Raw genomic sequence first — 17639 nt, 5'->3', positions numbered from 1 at the left:
AAATCCGGTTCATTAAGAAAGTTGTCCTTGTTTTCTAAGGCATGATTATAGGTGGTTCTTTCAACTATACAGGAAGTTGTCTCACATTTGATGTGCAATATTGATGTATCCTATTTGTGCTTTGGCGGTCCAACTAATGTTGGGTTCTATACAGAGTCACTATTGAGCACTCCAGCTGCCATAGTTGTTTTCCTATTGTCTCCTTCCAACTCTCTGTAACTCAGATTTCTTGTACCTTTTTTTTACTGGTTGCTCTAAAACAGTATATACTGTTCTAGAGCAGCCAGCATTTTCTGTCTACCTTCTCTAATCCTCTCCTTAAGGTTGACCATGAATAAAGAAGCTTCTTTGTATGTTGTGTAGCGTGAATTAGTTGGAGATGCAGCAATCCCTGGATGTGAAGCAATTGTTGTTACGAAACAGGAAGGATAGCAAGATATTGTTCTGGTCTTGGGCTCCCAGCCAAAGCCACAGTATGTCACTTCTGTCAGCTGGCCTGCAGACATTGGAAGAAAGAACAACTGTGGGCCACAAATGGGAGTTCAGCTCTGGGACAAAAGCCAGTGCCAGGCACATTTTTGGATGATCGACAAGGAGCTGCCTGAGCATATTGGCCTGTAGACAAACAGCTTTGTCCAGTACAGGTAGAGTAACCCTGTATTCTGTATTTCACTTTTTAAAATTTTGGAATACTTACATGTGCATAATGAGATCTTTGAGGTGGGACCCCAAATCTAGGTACAAAATTAATTAATATTCCATCTCATCTTTGTTTCTGTGCGTTATTATGGGCAGGATGTGTGGGTGGGATTTTTCTGTTGTCACCCTACCTGACAAAAGGCAAATGTATCTCCTTTAAAAGGTTATCAGGAAGCATAAAAATTGAACTTAAGCACACAGTGTGGGTGGAGGTCTGTTGGTGAAATTAGCTTTGAAATACGATATCTTACCTATTCAGAACCAACACTGGCAAGCAGAGCTGCTACTCCTTAGAACAGGGATGGGAAGATTTCAGCTTTGTGGTAGATGTTTAATAGTAACAATAATTATACCAACAACAGCTAGAGTTCTAAGGCTCATTACCCCACCTTTTTGAGAAAAAAATTATAGAAGATGGCTTACATAAAGAATACAGTGTAAACAGAAGGACACAGCCACTTAAAACAATAGCAGAAAATAATGCTGTGGTCATAAAATGGCTGGTTTAAATGAAATTGTCTTTACTGTCCACCTGGAAAAAGGTGGTGAAAGGAACCAAATGCTATTCCACTTTGGGAGAACCAGGCCCTCTTCTTAAATCACCACCTGCCACGTCTTGGGCAGACTTATCCTAGGAGACAAAGTTTCTAAGGTGTTTTGGACCAATTGAAGTTTCCATCTCTCTTTGAGAGCATCAATGACTGAAGCAAGGACTACATTGTCCTAACACCATACAACTGGCACACAGGGTAAAGTGGGCAACAAACCCTCTTGGCCACTGATGTTATGTGAGGATCCAGGTCGGGTGGGAACAATATTGCCATAGGAGGGCATGTGGTCCCCAGGGGCTTTTTGCTTCCTTCCCAGACTTCTCTTCAGATTCCTGCCCCATATTTTTATTTTTAAAAACTAGAAATTGATTTCCTCTGTCTCCCAGCCTAAAGTAGCAAAATGCCATTCTGGAGTGGCAGTTTCCCTTCATACACACTAGGCTGAAAATAGTTTCAACAACAAACAGAAAATCCACTAAAGAGAATTCAGGCCAATACATAGTGAACAAATAGAGCTAAGCCACCCTATGTAACAGAGAGCCAAAACAGCTACAAAGCCAGATGAGGGAACCATGCAGAAAAGACAAGATTAACACAACATTATAGTTTCTTTTACTTATATGCTGTTTTATGGTGAATACTGCCCTCATAGTTGATGACAACAAAGCATTAAAAATCATTGATGCATTTGTATCACTTGTGATAATTTCTAAAAGTCCATTCAAAGCAGTTTCATACTCAGTGTTCAAAAGCACATGTTTCCTTACATGAAAGAAGATTGTGAATTTCAGAACCAGAAAATAATAAACAGTTGCAGGTTAAGATGGTGGGCAGGCCCCCAGAACCAAACTTAAAGCACTTTTGGAAGCTCTCACCTATGACAGGATGATCAAAACAGTAATGCCCTCCTCTCCTCACATAGTTAAGTTCCCAGTAAATCTGTCCTCTACTTTCCTGAAACTTACAAATATCTCAGTGCCTTGATTCATCGTGTCTTCCAAAATTTGTGAGATTCTAAAACCACTGCTTCAGAAGAATCTGTAACATTTAGTAGCTCTTGCTAAGCATTACAGCAGCTATGTAGATTGTATTATTCATGTCCTTGTAAGCTGTGTAAGGTTTTGAGTCATTCCATCTTAAAACATAGGTGCTCGTGCACTTTGTACCTAGGTAAAGTAAGGAGTATTCAGTGAACTAGCTGCTGCCACTGATACAGAGATATGAGTTCTTCTAATATATTGATGCTTAGATCACCATCAAGCCTGCCTCGTGGGAAATTGGAATGAGTGGAAAGCAAAAGATCAGCCTAATTGCCATTTCTGAAGTAGGCCTCTCGGTTGCTGTCTTGGCCAAAGCTGTCAGTAAATTAGTTTAATCCAATCACAGCATGACAAGGGCATTCACCCATGGTTACCCATGGCTTGCTCATCCAAATGTATGAGCAAAAGACTTCAGCACACTCTTACACCATGAGCATCCTGGCCTCTCTTGCCCTTCTGGATCTGTATAGGAAGAGAATTCCTCCAAAACTGGATGTGGCTTGTGGACCAGTCACAATCTGAGAGTTGGCAATAAGGTGCAGAGTGTGACAAAGGAGAACTCCCTCTGTGTCTGTGTCTTCCCAGCCAGCTAAATCAGAGATGAACATCTTCTCACCTCTAATATAGCCTGGGGTTCCCAAGGGAGGTTACTGTGGAGATGTCACTTGATGGGCAGTGCCTCTTACACCTGTGTACAGCCTGTGTGTTTTTACTGTGTGTTGTAGATGCCTACTGAATCTAATATTGTATGTCTCTGCTGCTCTTAGGAATTTGAAGCCTCACTGGAAAGAAGGCATAATTTAAACAAATTGGCAAATGTAAAGGGAATATGATCTAACAAATGTTTTTGAAATGCTGGAATGGGGATTTCGTGTTTTGAGAAGCTTCTCTTCCCAGACTAGTCTTGGACTGGGAAGATGTTTTCAACCTGGTTCCTTTCATCATTTCTCCTTGTGTGCCCTCTGGGCTTCTTTCTGAGTCATGAACCTGATGGCCTTCATTCAACTCACTGACTCTGTTTTCCCAGCCTCTCTTGAGGCACCTGAGTCCACCTTGCAATGTTCAGTTGCTCTGCTCTCCTGCTCTTAGAGTTGTTTTTTGGTAATGCACTAGCACTCTTTTGTAAAGAAGGATGAAGACTTTGTAAAACTACCATTCCCATTATTCCGTAGCATTTAGGCATGGGAGTTAAAAGTGTATCAGACTGCATTAATTCTACAATGTAGATGCAGTTGTAGTCAGCTGGTTTGATGACAGTAAGTTCTGAATTGATTTTCCACAAAGGAGCTCCCCTGCCCAGAATTAACACCTTTTGCTAAGATACCAAATTACACAGGAACCTTGAGTCCATCTTTGTCTTTTAAACAATGGAAGTTATGAAACAAGAGATCATTCAAACAAAGAATTAGAATGATTTTCATAATGTAGCCTACAATTGGAAGAAACAATATGAGAAACCTAAGAACAAGCAGATTAATTTTTTAAAAAATCAGTTTTACAGAGTGGTGAGCCAAGGTTCCTGATTTCTGTAGTTCCATTTTCTCCCCATTGTCTGAAAAATGTTTTTACTTCCACATTTTTTTTGGTCTCCAAACATTACTTTTGCCTCCCTCTGACATTAAATGAATGATTCCTATAAAACAGCCCAACAAAAAATATTGGTATCTTGGTTTTCAAACCTGTTTCTGGGGTTGTTTGGGTAGCTGATTCAGAAATAGACTTCATCAGCTGTAGTTTCTTAGATATGGTTATCATGATTTTCTATGAGCGAGGAGATGACAACTGGTGTATGGCATGTGTTCCGTATCTCAAAAACTAGAGCTAATGAGGGGAAACGAGTCAGCAAATTTTGGAATCAACAGATCACATATACCCATAAACAGGTCTAACGTTTGAGGCACCAAGATGTGTGTTGACCAGTATAATGTATTCATCTCAGACTGTTTTAGTTTGGATGAATTATGTCCAGTTTTTTTTACAATGGCTGAGAAAAAAACTTCTGTTAATTATAAATATTGATAAGAGATACAGTGTTCCCTCACTTATCGCAGGGGTTCCGTTCCAGGACCTCCCGCGATAAGTGGAAATCCGTGAAGTAGGGACACTATTTTAATATTAATATTTATACATTATTTTAATTATTATGTGGCTTTTCTCCCCCTTGCAAGTCCCGGGGAGCTAGTGAATGCTTTCCTACCAGCGCTGGCTAGGCCCTTGCTCCGGGCCCACCATGTTGCTCTGGCTGCCTCTGTTCCTGCAGCCAGAGAAGAAGGAACGCTGCTCCTGCCAGTTGAGTGAGCGAGGGAGGGAGGGTGAGAGAGTGAAGGCTGGCGGCAGCAGCAAGAGCCTGGAAGAGGCGCCGAGGTCTGGCTTCTCTCGCCACTCCAGCCAGGCCATGCCGGAAAACGTGGAGGACTTGGGGGCAGTTTCCCCGCAAAACAACGAGTCTGCGATAAGCAAACCGCCAAGTAGTGGGGGAACACTGTCAATGGAAATGGTTGGTCTCATTTGGTTTTGAGATGGAATGTATGTTATTTTGCTATCAGGTGCTGGGTTCATCAAATATTTTTTATATACGTAATTATGCCTCTTGGTTATATTATATTGAAAAAAGAGTTTTGTTTATTGAATACATTAACATAAGCAATTAAAATCACCAAACCACACAGGTTTATGGAAGGTGACCTTACATGATGATAACTATGACATAATGTTTGGGAAATTCAATGTGCATAGTTGATTGCTAAGGAATTTGATTGTTAATAGTTGATGGGCTTTATGTTGTTAATTATATTGTAGATTTCTTAAAAAATAAACTTGTAATTCTTAAAAAAAAAAACAGACAATGAGGCACAAACAGAAGGTATAGGTCAGACCAGCAGGTGATTTCTTCCGCCACTATTTAGTGTCTGTACACCCTTGTAAATACTATAAAAAGACCCGAACTAATAGGTATACATACCTATACACAAAAAGAGTGAAATGATTCCTTATTAAGTTCCTCTCATAATGTCCATGTATTGTACCTTCACTAGAGAGGATTAATTGTAAGCATCTTCTTATTTGTAACTGCTTATTTCCAAGCTCTGCAAAAGCTTTATATTGTCCTGGAATTCTGTTCTGTGTCATGACTCCTTTGAAGTCATACCATAAAGGTCAACATGGGACATACCAGTGTTGTATATATACTATATGGAGACATGCAAGGTATAATAATAATAATAATAATTATAATAACAACAACAACAACAACAACTACTACTACTACTACTAAAAAAAGGGTGCATTTAAGTCAAAAATTTAAAAATTAGAGTTAAAAACACATTAAAACATATAAACATTATAGGTAAAGGTAAAGGTTTTCCCCTGACATTAAGTCCAGTCATGTCTGACTCTGGGGGTTGGTGCTCATCTCCTTTTCTAAGCCAAAGAGCTGGCGTTGTCCGTAGACACCTCCAAGGTCATGTGGCCGGCCTGACTGCATGGAGCACCGTTATCTTCCCGCCGGAGCGATACCTATTGATCTACTCACATTGGCATGTTTTTGAACTGCTAGGTTGGCAGAAGCTGGAGCTAACAGCGGGCACTCACTCCGCTCCCAGGATTTGAACCTGGAACCTTTTGGTCTGCAAGTTCAGCAGCTCAATGCTTTAACACACTTCGCCACTGGGGCTCCACTACTACTACTACTACTACTACTACTACTACTTTATTCTTACAACCCAGCTCCATCTCCCTGAAGGCACTCGGGGCAACTTACATGGGGACCAAGCCCAACATAAACAAGCAATTCAAATTACATAATTAAAACACATAACAGTTAAACAGTGTAATTAAAACAATTAAAACCAGAACAGTAAAAACATCATAAAATAAATCAATTTTGTTGGTACAAAGGGAAATTGAGAGAATGGGGTGGAGCATTAAAACCCTATTTATGCCTAGAATCAGATATGACTGGGGAATTGAAACGTTCTCACAGTAATACAAAGGTTTGAAGGTATGATTGATGAACCTATGAACCACTGGGGGTACAAGGCCTTTTCTAAAGATGATTCTGTAGAGATCCTCAGTTCCAACAAAGAAGTCCATGAGTAACTGATGCTGCTGTTTGTGAACAAATAAAGTACTGTTTGAAAACATATAAGACTTTTCTTTTAAACAGACTGTTAGATGTCTGGAACACCTGACACTATGTGAATTTCTCTCTTGTCTGCAGGATTTTTGATGGACTGGGCCTGGAAGCAAAGTTGATAGTCACAATGGGGCAGAGTGAATCAGAACCACAGGAGGAGCCAGAGGTATTGCCTTCTTGTTCTTGCTTCATGTGCAGTCACAAGTGACTACAGCTCTCCTGCTTGACATCCAGACCGCCAGATACCTTCCCTTTCTCAAGGCTTGCTCAAGAGGAGGTCCTGCCCGCGCATGTTCCCCTCAGTCCTGTATGGGCCTTATTTATTATTTATTACATGCATTTATACCCCGCCCTTCTCCCCGAGGGGACTCAGAGCGGCTTACATTCTGCCACAAGGGCCAGCAACAAATATACTATAAAACAAAACAATTAAAACATGATAAAAACGTGATAAAAAGTATATAAAAATTAAAACGCTGCAAGGCAGCAATATTGCACCATCCTCGGTCATTCACTACTGCTACAATTACAGATTTGCGACCCGATTACATCAGCCAGTGAGCTTATTCGCTGAATGCCTGGGCGCAGAGCCAAGTTTTTAGTTTTCTTCTAAATCCCAGGAGGGAAGGGGTTTGCCGGATATCGCTGGGGAGGGAGTTCCACAGCCGGGGAGCCACCACCGAGAAGGCCCTGTCCCTCGTCCCCACCAGCCGCGCCTGCGAGGCAGGTGGGATCGAGAGCAGGGCCTCCCCGGAAGATCTTAAGGTTCTAACGGGCTCATAGCTGTCCACTGATCTGCTTGTCTTGCACTATGTAAAGGCCTAGCTTCCATTGCTTAACATTAATTTATGCATTCCTCTAAACAAATGGGAATCAATAGGGCCCTTTTGCTGAAAGTATTGTGAATGCACTGAATGAAAACTTAGAAATGGCTGCTTGTAGTGTGATCTAGTGATTGACATGGCTATTCTCGCTACAATTCCTGGCACCCCTCTCAGAGTTGGCCAGAGTAAATGGGGACACTGGAAGATGTAATTAACAGAATTGATGCCCACCCACTCCTGTATAGGGGGTTTATGGCACACTGCTGTACCATAAACCCCCTCTAATCTGTGGTGAGCTAGTATTTAACAGCCCTCCCATTGTTGTTGGATTTGTAGCTAAACAGCACCTGGAGGGCACAGATTCCTGATGCCAGACATTAGTTTTCTTCCCTCCTTCTGCATTTTTTGTTTCTGAGTGTCCCTAGCTCCTGTCCCTCAGTGCCTGCTGCTTTTTCTTCCCTTGCAGGATGCAACCCTGACAGCTGTGCTTTCCAACATCAAGCTCTTTGTGGAAGATCAGCTTCAGACCAGCATGGTGAGGGGAATTCATGACAAGGACCTCTCAATTGGACAGGCTTGGGGTCCAAACTGTGGAGATGGAGCATGCTGTATGGACGCAATGTGTCTGTTTCCAACTCCCCCACCTTATTCAAAACTTCAGAAATAGATTTAGACTAGAATTGGCACAATTCCTGATACTGTTCTCAGTGTGATCTGAGTAACTTTGCCATGGCTCCTGCTGACCAGACATATGTTGTTGTGGTTATTTTCTTTAGTACATTTCTGTACTACTTTTCTGTGCAAATGCATGCAAAGCAGCTGTCAGTGAATCCAACTATTTAAACAAAAGTAGCAAATAAAAAAACAGCCAGTAAAGATCTTAAGTAGCATCTGAGTGAGCCCATTAAAATACATCATAACAGACTAAATGGATCAAAGTTTTACTGGACCTTTGTCCATATTTCTCCCAAGCAGGATAAGCCACAGTAATATTAAATACAAGAAAAATTACAATTAAAACACAAATCCAGAGCAGGTATTAAAAAGCATTTCAAATCAGAATTTAAAAACAAACATTTAAGAAAAATACATGGTTCAACTAGTTCTATCCTTGAGATGCTGTCATTGGGAGCCAGGTCTGGAGCTGCATTATCTTTCCTGCAACACCCTAAAATTCCATCCCTTTCCCCCCCCCCCTTTTTTTTTTCTTTAGCTAGAATGTTAGCTATTTTTGTTTTGTTTGGGACACATTTCATGTACAGACAGGCTAGCACCCATGCCTAGGTCTCGAGTGTTTGAAGAGATTACAGCTGCTTCACTACAAAGCAGCATTAGGTTTAATTTGATGTTAGGTTTCACTACCAATATTTCACTACCAATTGTTTTAATGGTACATCTGCCAAGAAGAAATTTTCTCCTTGAGCAGAAGAGACACTGCAGTCTGTCTACCCATCCTCCTCATAAACTGCAGTTGTGTTTTATTTGAGTAATTACTTGTTAATGACAATCCAAAATCTACGTAACCAGGTGAGTCTTCCTAAAAGTAGGGACAGACGGGCCCTGACAGATCCCCTTAGTGAGATTATTTCAGGGAGACTTTTACCAGTACTGAGAAGTGCTTCTAAGGCAGGTGTGCCAAGAGAGGCCCTTCAGATGTTTTTGAAAGCCCTGTAAAGAATACAAAGAGAAAGCAAATGAGAAACACAAAATGCCTGATGAAAGACAAGTCAGATAATAGAAGGGGTCCAGTATACACCAGATCTCTGTTTCTAAGAACATGAATAAGAAGTAAGATTTGCACATTTGCTTTATGAGAATGTTTATTCCTGCATCATATTAAAGTCAACATTAATCCTGTAACATTTACTCTTCAGGTCCAATATAGCATTTTGTATTCCCCCCCCCCCCCCAAAAAAAAAAACAGAAAGGATAGTTACAAGATAGCTTGCTTCATAAACAATTGGGAATGCATAGAGCAGGAGTTCTTAACCATTACATCAAGAAACTTATTTTCCTTGCAAGCCTAGCAAGTGATTCTTTAGTTCATCCACCCCCTTCCCTGCTTACGCAACCCAAATTTGTTCCTCCCTAGGGCCTTCTGGTACGCTCAGTTGTGTATGCTCAGAAAAGCAGATCCTCTTAACTTGTGTCTCTGCCCATGGACTGTATTTGGAAAAGTTATTTTTGATTACAACTACCGGAATCCTATATTGGCTGGACGGTTTAAAAGTTTTTTAGTTTAAATAATAACTTTCAAAAATTCTGTATAGTGGGATGGAGCTGTTCTGACTATTTCCCCAAATAAATGGCAAGAATATGCTTTTCATTGTCACATTAACTTGGTTCTAACTTTCCCACAGGTGTTGGGTGTTGTAATAGGAGTTGGGCTTTCTGTGCTCCTTGTTGCTGCTTTGATCCTAGTGTTGATCCGGCGGTTTCGCCTTCAGAGTAAGTGATCCTTTGGTGTTGGAAAGTAGATTTCAGAAGGGAATTTTTGGTCTGTGGCAGATTTTGTCCAAGGCTGCTGGGTTTCCTCAATTTGTGACTTTGCTTCCTCCTCTCAGAGGTTCAGGCTCAGGAGCAGCCCAAATACCGATTTCGCAAGCGAGACAAAGTGTTGTTCTATGGACGGAAGATCATGCGCAAGGTAATGGGAAGGGAAAGACACAGAGGGTAGGTACTGGGGTTGGAGTGTTCAGCCTTCTTTTGAGATTAATTGTTTGACCGAAGTGGCCATTCTGTTAATGTAGTTTCTTGGTGGACAAATTCTATGTATCCTGTGACTAAATTGGGTATCTTGGAGCTTGGATTGTGCTTCAGGGAAGTGTTTTGGACAGTGTTTGCTGAGGATTTGCATCTGGCTAGTATTAAACTCCCCCCTCCTCTCTCTCACACTCACTCACTCACACACAAACACAAATTTGTTATTATAACTGAGCTAATTGGAGCTTACAAATAACACTATATTGTTATTGTTGTTCCTGGGTTATAAATGTCATTTCCTAATCAGTTCTATCATTAAAACATATTAAAAGTTTATTAAATTGCAAAAACTGTGTTTTTGGGACACCCTGCAGGACATTTTGCTATAGTTTTTCAATAAATATCTCATCAAGTCTTAACCAATTCAACAAAGTTTGTGGCAGCCACAAAACAAGGTTTCTGAAGTATAACAACTACTTTCAAAGTAAGTATCACAAAATTAAACAGGAAATAACACTTTCAAACCAGGAACAGATTTTTTTTCCAAATTTTGTTACATAATGTAGTATGCTAGTATTTGATTTGCTAGCCTATTCATTAATTTTTGACAGAAATATAAAAAATTCATTTTAATTTTTCTTTGTGTTACATTTCTGTGTTTGCTACAAACCTAATATTTCCAAAGGGAGAATCCGATTTTTGTTTCCTTAAAGAGCCTTGCTTCTGGAAGATGAATGTGATCATGAACAATAAATGTACAATGAGTATGATCATGGACAAAATATGTGTGGGAAGTAGCAAGATGATTTAGATGTACTTCCTTGGCTTTCTGCTAACCACATCTACTCTCTTGACAGGTTTCTCAATCCACATCCTCACTTGTTGATACCACTATCTCCGCTTCGCGGCCACGCATGAAGAAGAAACTCAAAATGCTAAACATTGCTAAGAAGTAAGGAGATAAGTTGCTACAGGGCAGTGGAGATGGGAGTAGTCATTGTTAAGGGATAAGGACATCTTTGGACAAAGCTCTTGGACTATTGAAGAGCCTGTACTGGGCCCACAACAATGGATTCAGGTTCTGTCAAGGGTGCTAAGGCCCCCAGCCAGAAATGGAGCCAATGGGCCCCTAGGCCATTCCTTCAGGGAACAGGCAAGCTCACCTGGATATATGCTGGTCTTTGTAGTTCAAGGGGGACATTTGGGATCATCAACCAAAAAGCTTTTGTGTCTCACAAAACCACAAGCCCCAGGATTCCACAGGATATTGCCATAGCAGTTAAGCTGGAATTGCAGGCAACATAGTTCTGTGCAATAGACCTACTTATTACATGGTCTCATTAAACACAACAAAAACAACTCTTTATTGATTAGTCAATTTTGACCATATCAAAACATGTGAAACATACAAAACGTACACACTTACCCATACATACAGTAAAACCATGTATAGATACAAACACATTTTCTTTTCTACCCAAAGAACTTGAATGCCATAAAATCACTCTGGAGAACTTAGAAAATGCTCACAGAATCTTATTCTAACCCTCCAGAGGGATTCTGTTATCTACTTCCACTGATAATTCAACCGGAAATTCTGCTGGAAATTGAATCGCATTGAAAATCTGGAGAGAGCAATTTTCTAGTTTTTCCAAACTAAGACAATGTTCATTTCGGATTTTAAAAAGAATCCAGGTTATATGAAAACTGTATAACATGAAATGGATCTCTTGCTTAATATGTGTGTTTAGTGTGTTGTGAAAGGACCCCAATATTTCAAAATCTTCTTGCCAAGCCTTAATCATGATTCCCCGGCAAATATTTGGAAGATACAGCTGTATTTCTTTACCCTCCCCAAAGCTATACACATGCATGCATATAATGCCTTCAAATTGTCTTGTCTACATATGGTGGCACTAGGAATTTCATAGGGTTTTCTTAGGCAAGGAATGCAGCAGCTGGTATTTGTTGGGGGTCTCCCATTCAAGTACTAAACAGGGCTGATCCTTCTTAGCTTCCAAGATTGGACAGGTTCCTTTAGGGCAGACATCTTCAACCTACGGCCCTCCAGGTGTTTTGGACTTCAGCTCTCAGAATTCCTGGCCATTGAACAAGCTGGCTAGGGCTTTTGCGAGGTGGAGGCCCAAACACCTGGAGGGCTGACGGTTGAAGAGACCTTCTCCAGAGTTTTTAGGTCCCATGCACATAAATATGCATAAGTGTACCAAATGCCCCCCTGCCACTAGGCATGCCATGGCTTGGAGTGTTGTGGCCATGCCCACTAATGTCACTGGTACTCTCATAAAGCATCCAGTGCAGTTGTTTTTATCTGACGCTCTGAAAAGGGAGGAATAGGAATGCAGGGGATGAGCAAACCTAGATCCGTTGAAATGTGCTTGGCTTCCCTCAGCTCCTTGTTCATCTTTCCCCTTTGGAGGGGTGGACCGTGTGGGAAACACAAGATGTTTCCAATCAGAGATCTTAAATAATTAAGCAATTCCTTTATACTTTCCATCTACCATGCATTGTTCCTGGGAGAAGATGGATTTTGAGGAGGTGGCAGAGCTGTTTCTGGACCCATTGTGAGCCAGATTTGGACCGTTCTTCTGCTAGATTAGGCTTTCAGGCTAGATATTGCTCTTCCCTGAATTAGGCAATTCTGAACAAATTTTACAGTAATTAAAAAAACATGTTGAGGCTGTGTATTCTTTTGCTGTAAAATGCAGTCTTTGAAACACTGTACCAAAGTGGTTTGATACATTTTGATAGTTTTGATCTGTGCATATTATTCTACTCGTAGCCAACCTATGCCTCATTTTTCAATTTCTTGGATTTGGTACTTTTTGGAAACAAACTCCACAATTGAACATCAACGTTCTTTGCAACTGCAAGGATGAAAAACTTGCTTCAAAATAAAAAGTATGCATTTTAATTTTTAAAATATGTGTGCTGCTTACCAAGAACTAGCCACATGCACTTTAGAATCAACATAGAGGACGTATTTAAATTTGGGGGTGAACTGGATGTCCCTTTCAGACCATAATAATGAGCTTTCTGTTTAGAAAAACACTGTTCACCTTCTGTAAAATTGTCAAATATTCACAAAACCAAACTGGAGTATTGAAAAATGTTTTTGACTGCTTATGCTGGATCTACACTGACCTATATTCCAGGATCTGATCCCAGATTATCTTCTTATCCCAGATTATCCAGCAATGGAGATTCATATAATCCAGTTCAAAACAGAAAATCGGATCAGGTCCTGGGATGTAGGGCAGTGTAAATTATTATCATGGATATTGGAGGGAGAACTGCCTTTTGTTCACTCAGTGTTGTGAGTACTTCTCTTTCCTTGCAAGGAGAACCTGTTTCCTTAACTGTGGGATCTCAGTCCTTTCTTTCTGTGCTCAGGATCCTGCGCATCAAGAAAGAGCTGCCAACCCTTCAACTGAAGGAGCCACCCCCCTCTGTCCTGGAAGCAGATCTCACAGAGTTTGACGTGGCCAACTCCCACCTCCCCTCTGAGGTGCTTTACATGTTGAAGAATGTGCGGTAAGCATTTACCAGGAGGGTCATGTGATCTCAGTTCAGGCACTGAATTAACATTGAGGGAAACTGCAAGAAGTGCTTTGGCAGTAGCTGACACTATATTATAGAATAGAGGGGATCTCAACTCTGCCAAAGGGCCTAGATCCTATTCTTACCTAGAATGTAAGAAGTAATACAATCATGACCATAGCCTGAGAAGGACAATTTCCCAGATCTTATCATCTAATCTGGTACTGCAGAACATGGCACCTGAGATTGTGGTATGTTCCCTTAAAAGTAGCACATTTCACAAAAAAAGCATTCCTGAAATGTGAGCACTTATAGAACTATGTGGAGCTGCTTTTATTGGCTTTGTTTTCTTCTCTTGCCATTGCTCTGACTCTCCAAAGAATGTAATTACAAGAAGGGCTGATTACATTTTTAAGTTGTTCACATAAATGTACTGACAGCTTGAAGAGAGAAAGATGTGCTGATATGCTCAAAGGAGAAGTGAGTTACTCTTCTATGTTTCTGTATTTCCCTTGCTGGGAATTATTCACAGAAGGGTGTCATTGTGTTTATGTCATTCTTATGGACTCCACTGGAACTCCCTGGAAAGAGAGCAGGGGGATGAAAAGAGAATGGTAGGCCTGATAGGGTCTCAGAAAGACTCTTCTTATGTTCATGGATTACAGGGCCAGTACTCCTACTGTTCCAAGCTTTTTCAGGATCTCCCTATAACAGATTATATCTGTTCTGAAATGATAATGGATAAACAGTGAACATAACTAAAAGTGTACACACACTGTAGAATGAATGCAGTGTGACACCACTTTAACTGCCATGACTCAATGCTATAAAATCCTGGAAGTACCAGCTTTCTTTGTAGAAAAAGCTAAAGACATTGTAAAACCACAACTCCCACAATTCCATAGTATATGTCCACAGCACAGTTGGATTATTGAATTATGATGTTCAATGTTTTTATATATTTTATGAATCTTGGAATGTAATTTCATGCTATGTATCATTATGTTTTTAAGGCTTGATCCCCATGTAAGCCACTCTGAGTCCCTTCGGGGAGGTGGGGTGGGATATAAGAATAAAGTTGTTAAGCCATGGCAATTAAAATGGTATCAAACTGCAGTAATTATACAGTGTAGATGCACCATTAGAGAAGAATAAATTTTATTTAAGCTACAATCTTTGCCTGACATATCCATCACTACTTGAATATTCTCTCTCATACATAGGCTGTCATGGAATTTAAAGAGGCTTTAAGTCAACTGAGATAAACCCAGGTTAACTTGACCATCTCTCTCTCCACTCCTTTAATGCCCTGGAAAAGCGCCTCTTATGACAAGGCTTTTTTTTTGGAGGCTACATGTAGGAGCACAGAGTGCTGCCTTACATGGAGTCAGACCATTGGTCTGTGTAGCACAGTGTTGCCCTACAGACACACTCCCCCAAAACTTTATACTAGAGTCTTTCCCAAGCCTACCTGGAAATGCTGTAGAACAGTGGTTCTCAACCTGTGGGTCCCCAGGTGTTTTGACCTTCAACTCCCAGAAATCCTAACAGCTGGTAAACTGGCTGGGATTTCTGGGAGTTGTAGGCCAAAACACCTGGGGACCCACAGGTTGAGAACCACTGCTGTAGAATCGGGCTGTGTCATAGAGCTGTGGCTCTAGCTAAGTTTTTATTTTCCAAAGTATTTTTTGTGAAAGCTTTAATAACTTAACATACTTAGACTTCTCTCTGGGTAGTTTTGTGTCTGAATAGGACTACTCCTAAACATTTATTGGACTTCTGCTGATCTCCTAATACCCCTCTCTCATGTGTGGAATTATGTGGTGTATTTTGGCTTCATAAGCAGCAGTATAAACCTCCAAATATCAGAAACAACCACAACTAAAATGCATGAACCCTATCTGCTTTAATTAGATCTTGGCCAAGAAAACAGCATGCAATATTTTCTTTACAGTATGCTGTCAATATATCACCAGGCTTTCCAGCTAGTCAAAGAACCTTTAAAACATCTTAAGTCCAAAGGGCTTCTTCTCTCCCACTGTGTTTTAAAGATCACTTGCACCTGCATTAGTCATCTGATTTCTTGAGTAAACATGAGACAGATTTTTAGTTTCCTGTGGATAGTGAAGGTTATTATTTTATGAGTCAGTTATCATAAATATGTAGCAAGTTTACCAAGTTTCATTTCTTGGTAAGTCAATGCCCGAGGGGACAAGGCCGGAGGCTACATGGGTATCCCCAATGCCTAATCACGCTATAAATTTTCTCTAATTTAAATTTAAGTTTAGATTTTATTAGGGCCTTAAAAACCATGTTTATGTCACTTATATGAAAAAATACAACCTTTTTTAAATAATGGTTTTCTCAATATTTTATAGGGAGCTAACACAACAAAGTAGTTTAAATACACATAGGTTTAAAAAAGACAAAATAGATGTTTATTTTGGTGCATATCCTGCCTTTCAGTCACATGGTGCCTAGAGTTCCCTATGACAGATTACAACTGTACAAAGCAGTGAATTTGTCATTTCGTAGTGACTTGTACAACAGAGATGCTGTTGTACAAGCCTAGCTTACTGTCCACCTAAGCAGTACAAAACAACTGTAGCTGTGAGTAGAGAATTTAGGTACCGAATTAGGTTAATCTAATTTAATTTACGACACCATAAAATTGCCAGCGTTAGAAGAGCAAGGAGGAAGTACTACGATCAAAGGACTCGGTGTCACAGTGGATGAAGCGGCAGTTCCCCCTGTGGCCGGAATCAAGCATAACCTCATGAAGCAAGAAGTTGGGAAAATGTTAAATTGCCTTTACTGACTGTTTGTATGTGTTGTATGTCTAATAATGCCATTGAATATTTGCCATGTATATGTGCATTGTGATCCACCCTGAGTCCCCTTCGGGATGAGAAGGGCAGAATATAAATACTGTAAATAAATAATAAATATTCTTATGGTTCCTGTGACCATTCCTGGTCCTGTGATGCCTTATGGGTCCTGTGACCAATCCTTTTCTTTCTATTAAAAAGGTATGAGATATCATATGTAGTGTACATCTTTCTATATGCTGGTGCCATCAGAATGGCATGATGAGACAGTTATAGTGATGATGCCCTTTTCCTGCTTCCCTCTTTCTTTCCCAGGGTGTTGGGGCACTTTGAGAAGCCCTTGTTCCTAGAGCTGTGCAAACACATGACTTTCCAACAGTGTCAGCAAGGCGAGTATGTCTTTCGCCCAGGCCAACCTGATACCAGCATCTACGTGGTCCAAGATGGAAAACTGGAACTCTACTTGTCTGAACAGGTGAGTGTTTCTGAAGGAAGACTTCAGCATGGCATCGCCAGGCATTCAATAAGAGGCTGTGCTGATCCCAGCTATGTACTCCATAGAGCAGGGGGCGCTATAGAGCTTGGTGCTCCTCACAGAGAACTGCTGAAATGGACAGAACTCAACAGAACCATGCAGGAACACACAATCCTTTTTAAACCTTGTGGATGATTCTCACTATTACATCTTCATGTGTGTGTGATTTAGGATGGAAAAGAGACTCTGGTGAAGGAGGTGTTTCCAGGGGACAGTGTGCACAGTCTTCTCAGTATCCTGGATGTCATTACGGTAAGGTCCTATTTCATACACAGGAGTTGTTATCTGCTCTTGCAACTAGGCTTGGATGAATCTTTCACTTTCGTCTGCATTTCCAGTGTTATGATAACTTTGTATCATTCCACATCTATTTAATTTTTAAAAATATTTTTTATTTTAATAAATACATTTGTATGGTTATTTTTTTCTTATGGGCACAGTTTTGAAATCTGTTTATCCTAATTTAACGTAAACATGTGTGTACTTTTCTCTAATGAACACATTTTTAAAATTACAGAGTTGTATTGCAAAAGCCAAATAAATGTGAATACTGGAGGAAAATTGCATTTCAGTTCTCATATGCTTTTGCAATGTGCAAAAAATCATAAGGTTCACATTAAAATGTGGACCAAAAAATTTCTCCTTTATCCCGTGACACATTCCTTTTTCTCAATCAGTTTCCTATATACATTACAAGTATCCTAGGCTGAATCTCCACTGCCCTATATCCCAGGATCTGATCCCAGGTTATCTGATTTGAACTGGA

At 40.3% G+C, this 17639-nt stretch overlaps 1 protein-coding gene across 5 annotated transcripts in view; it reads left to right on the top strand.

Annotated features, from left to right (window-relative positions):
• pnpla6 (patatin like phospholipase domain containing 6) overlaps positions 1-17639 on the top strand; it is a 67707-nt gene that overhangs the window by 13571 nt on the left and 36497 nt on the right. For all 5 annotated transcript variants that reach the window (XM_008103795.2, XM_008103790.2, XM_008103796.2 and 2 more), the window contains 8 exons: positions 6510-6591; positions 7716-7784; positions 9610-9697; positions 9814-9896; positions 10810-10904; positions 13364-13504; positions 16654-16813; positions 17045-17125. In XM_008103795.2, coding sequence (XP_008102002.2) covers positions 6553-6591; positions 7716-7784; positions 9610-9697; positions 9814-9896; positions 10810-10904; positions 13364-13504; positions 16654-16813; positions 17045-17125 — 756 coding nt within the window. In that variant the 5' untranslated portion in view covers positions 6510-6552. The remainder of the gene's footprint in view (positions 1-6509; positions 6592-7715; positions 7785-9609; positions 9698-9813; positions 9897-10809; positions 10905-13363; positions 13505-16653; positions 16814-17044; positions 17126-17639) is intronic.

This window comes from Anolis carolinensis, chromosome 2 (assembly GCF_035594765.1).
Source record: "Anolis carolinensis isolate JA03-04 chromosome 2, rAnoCar3.1.pri, whole genome shotgun sequence".
Classification (NCBI taxonomy): Eukaryota; Metazoa; Chordata; class Lepidosauria; order Squamata; family Dactyloidae; genus Anolis; species Anolis carolinensis.
Note: the sequence above shows the minus strand (reverse complement) of the source record. Positions and strands in the feature narration are given on the sequence as shown.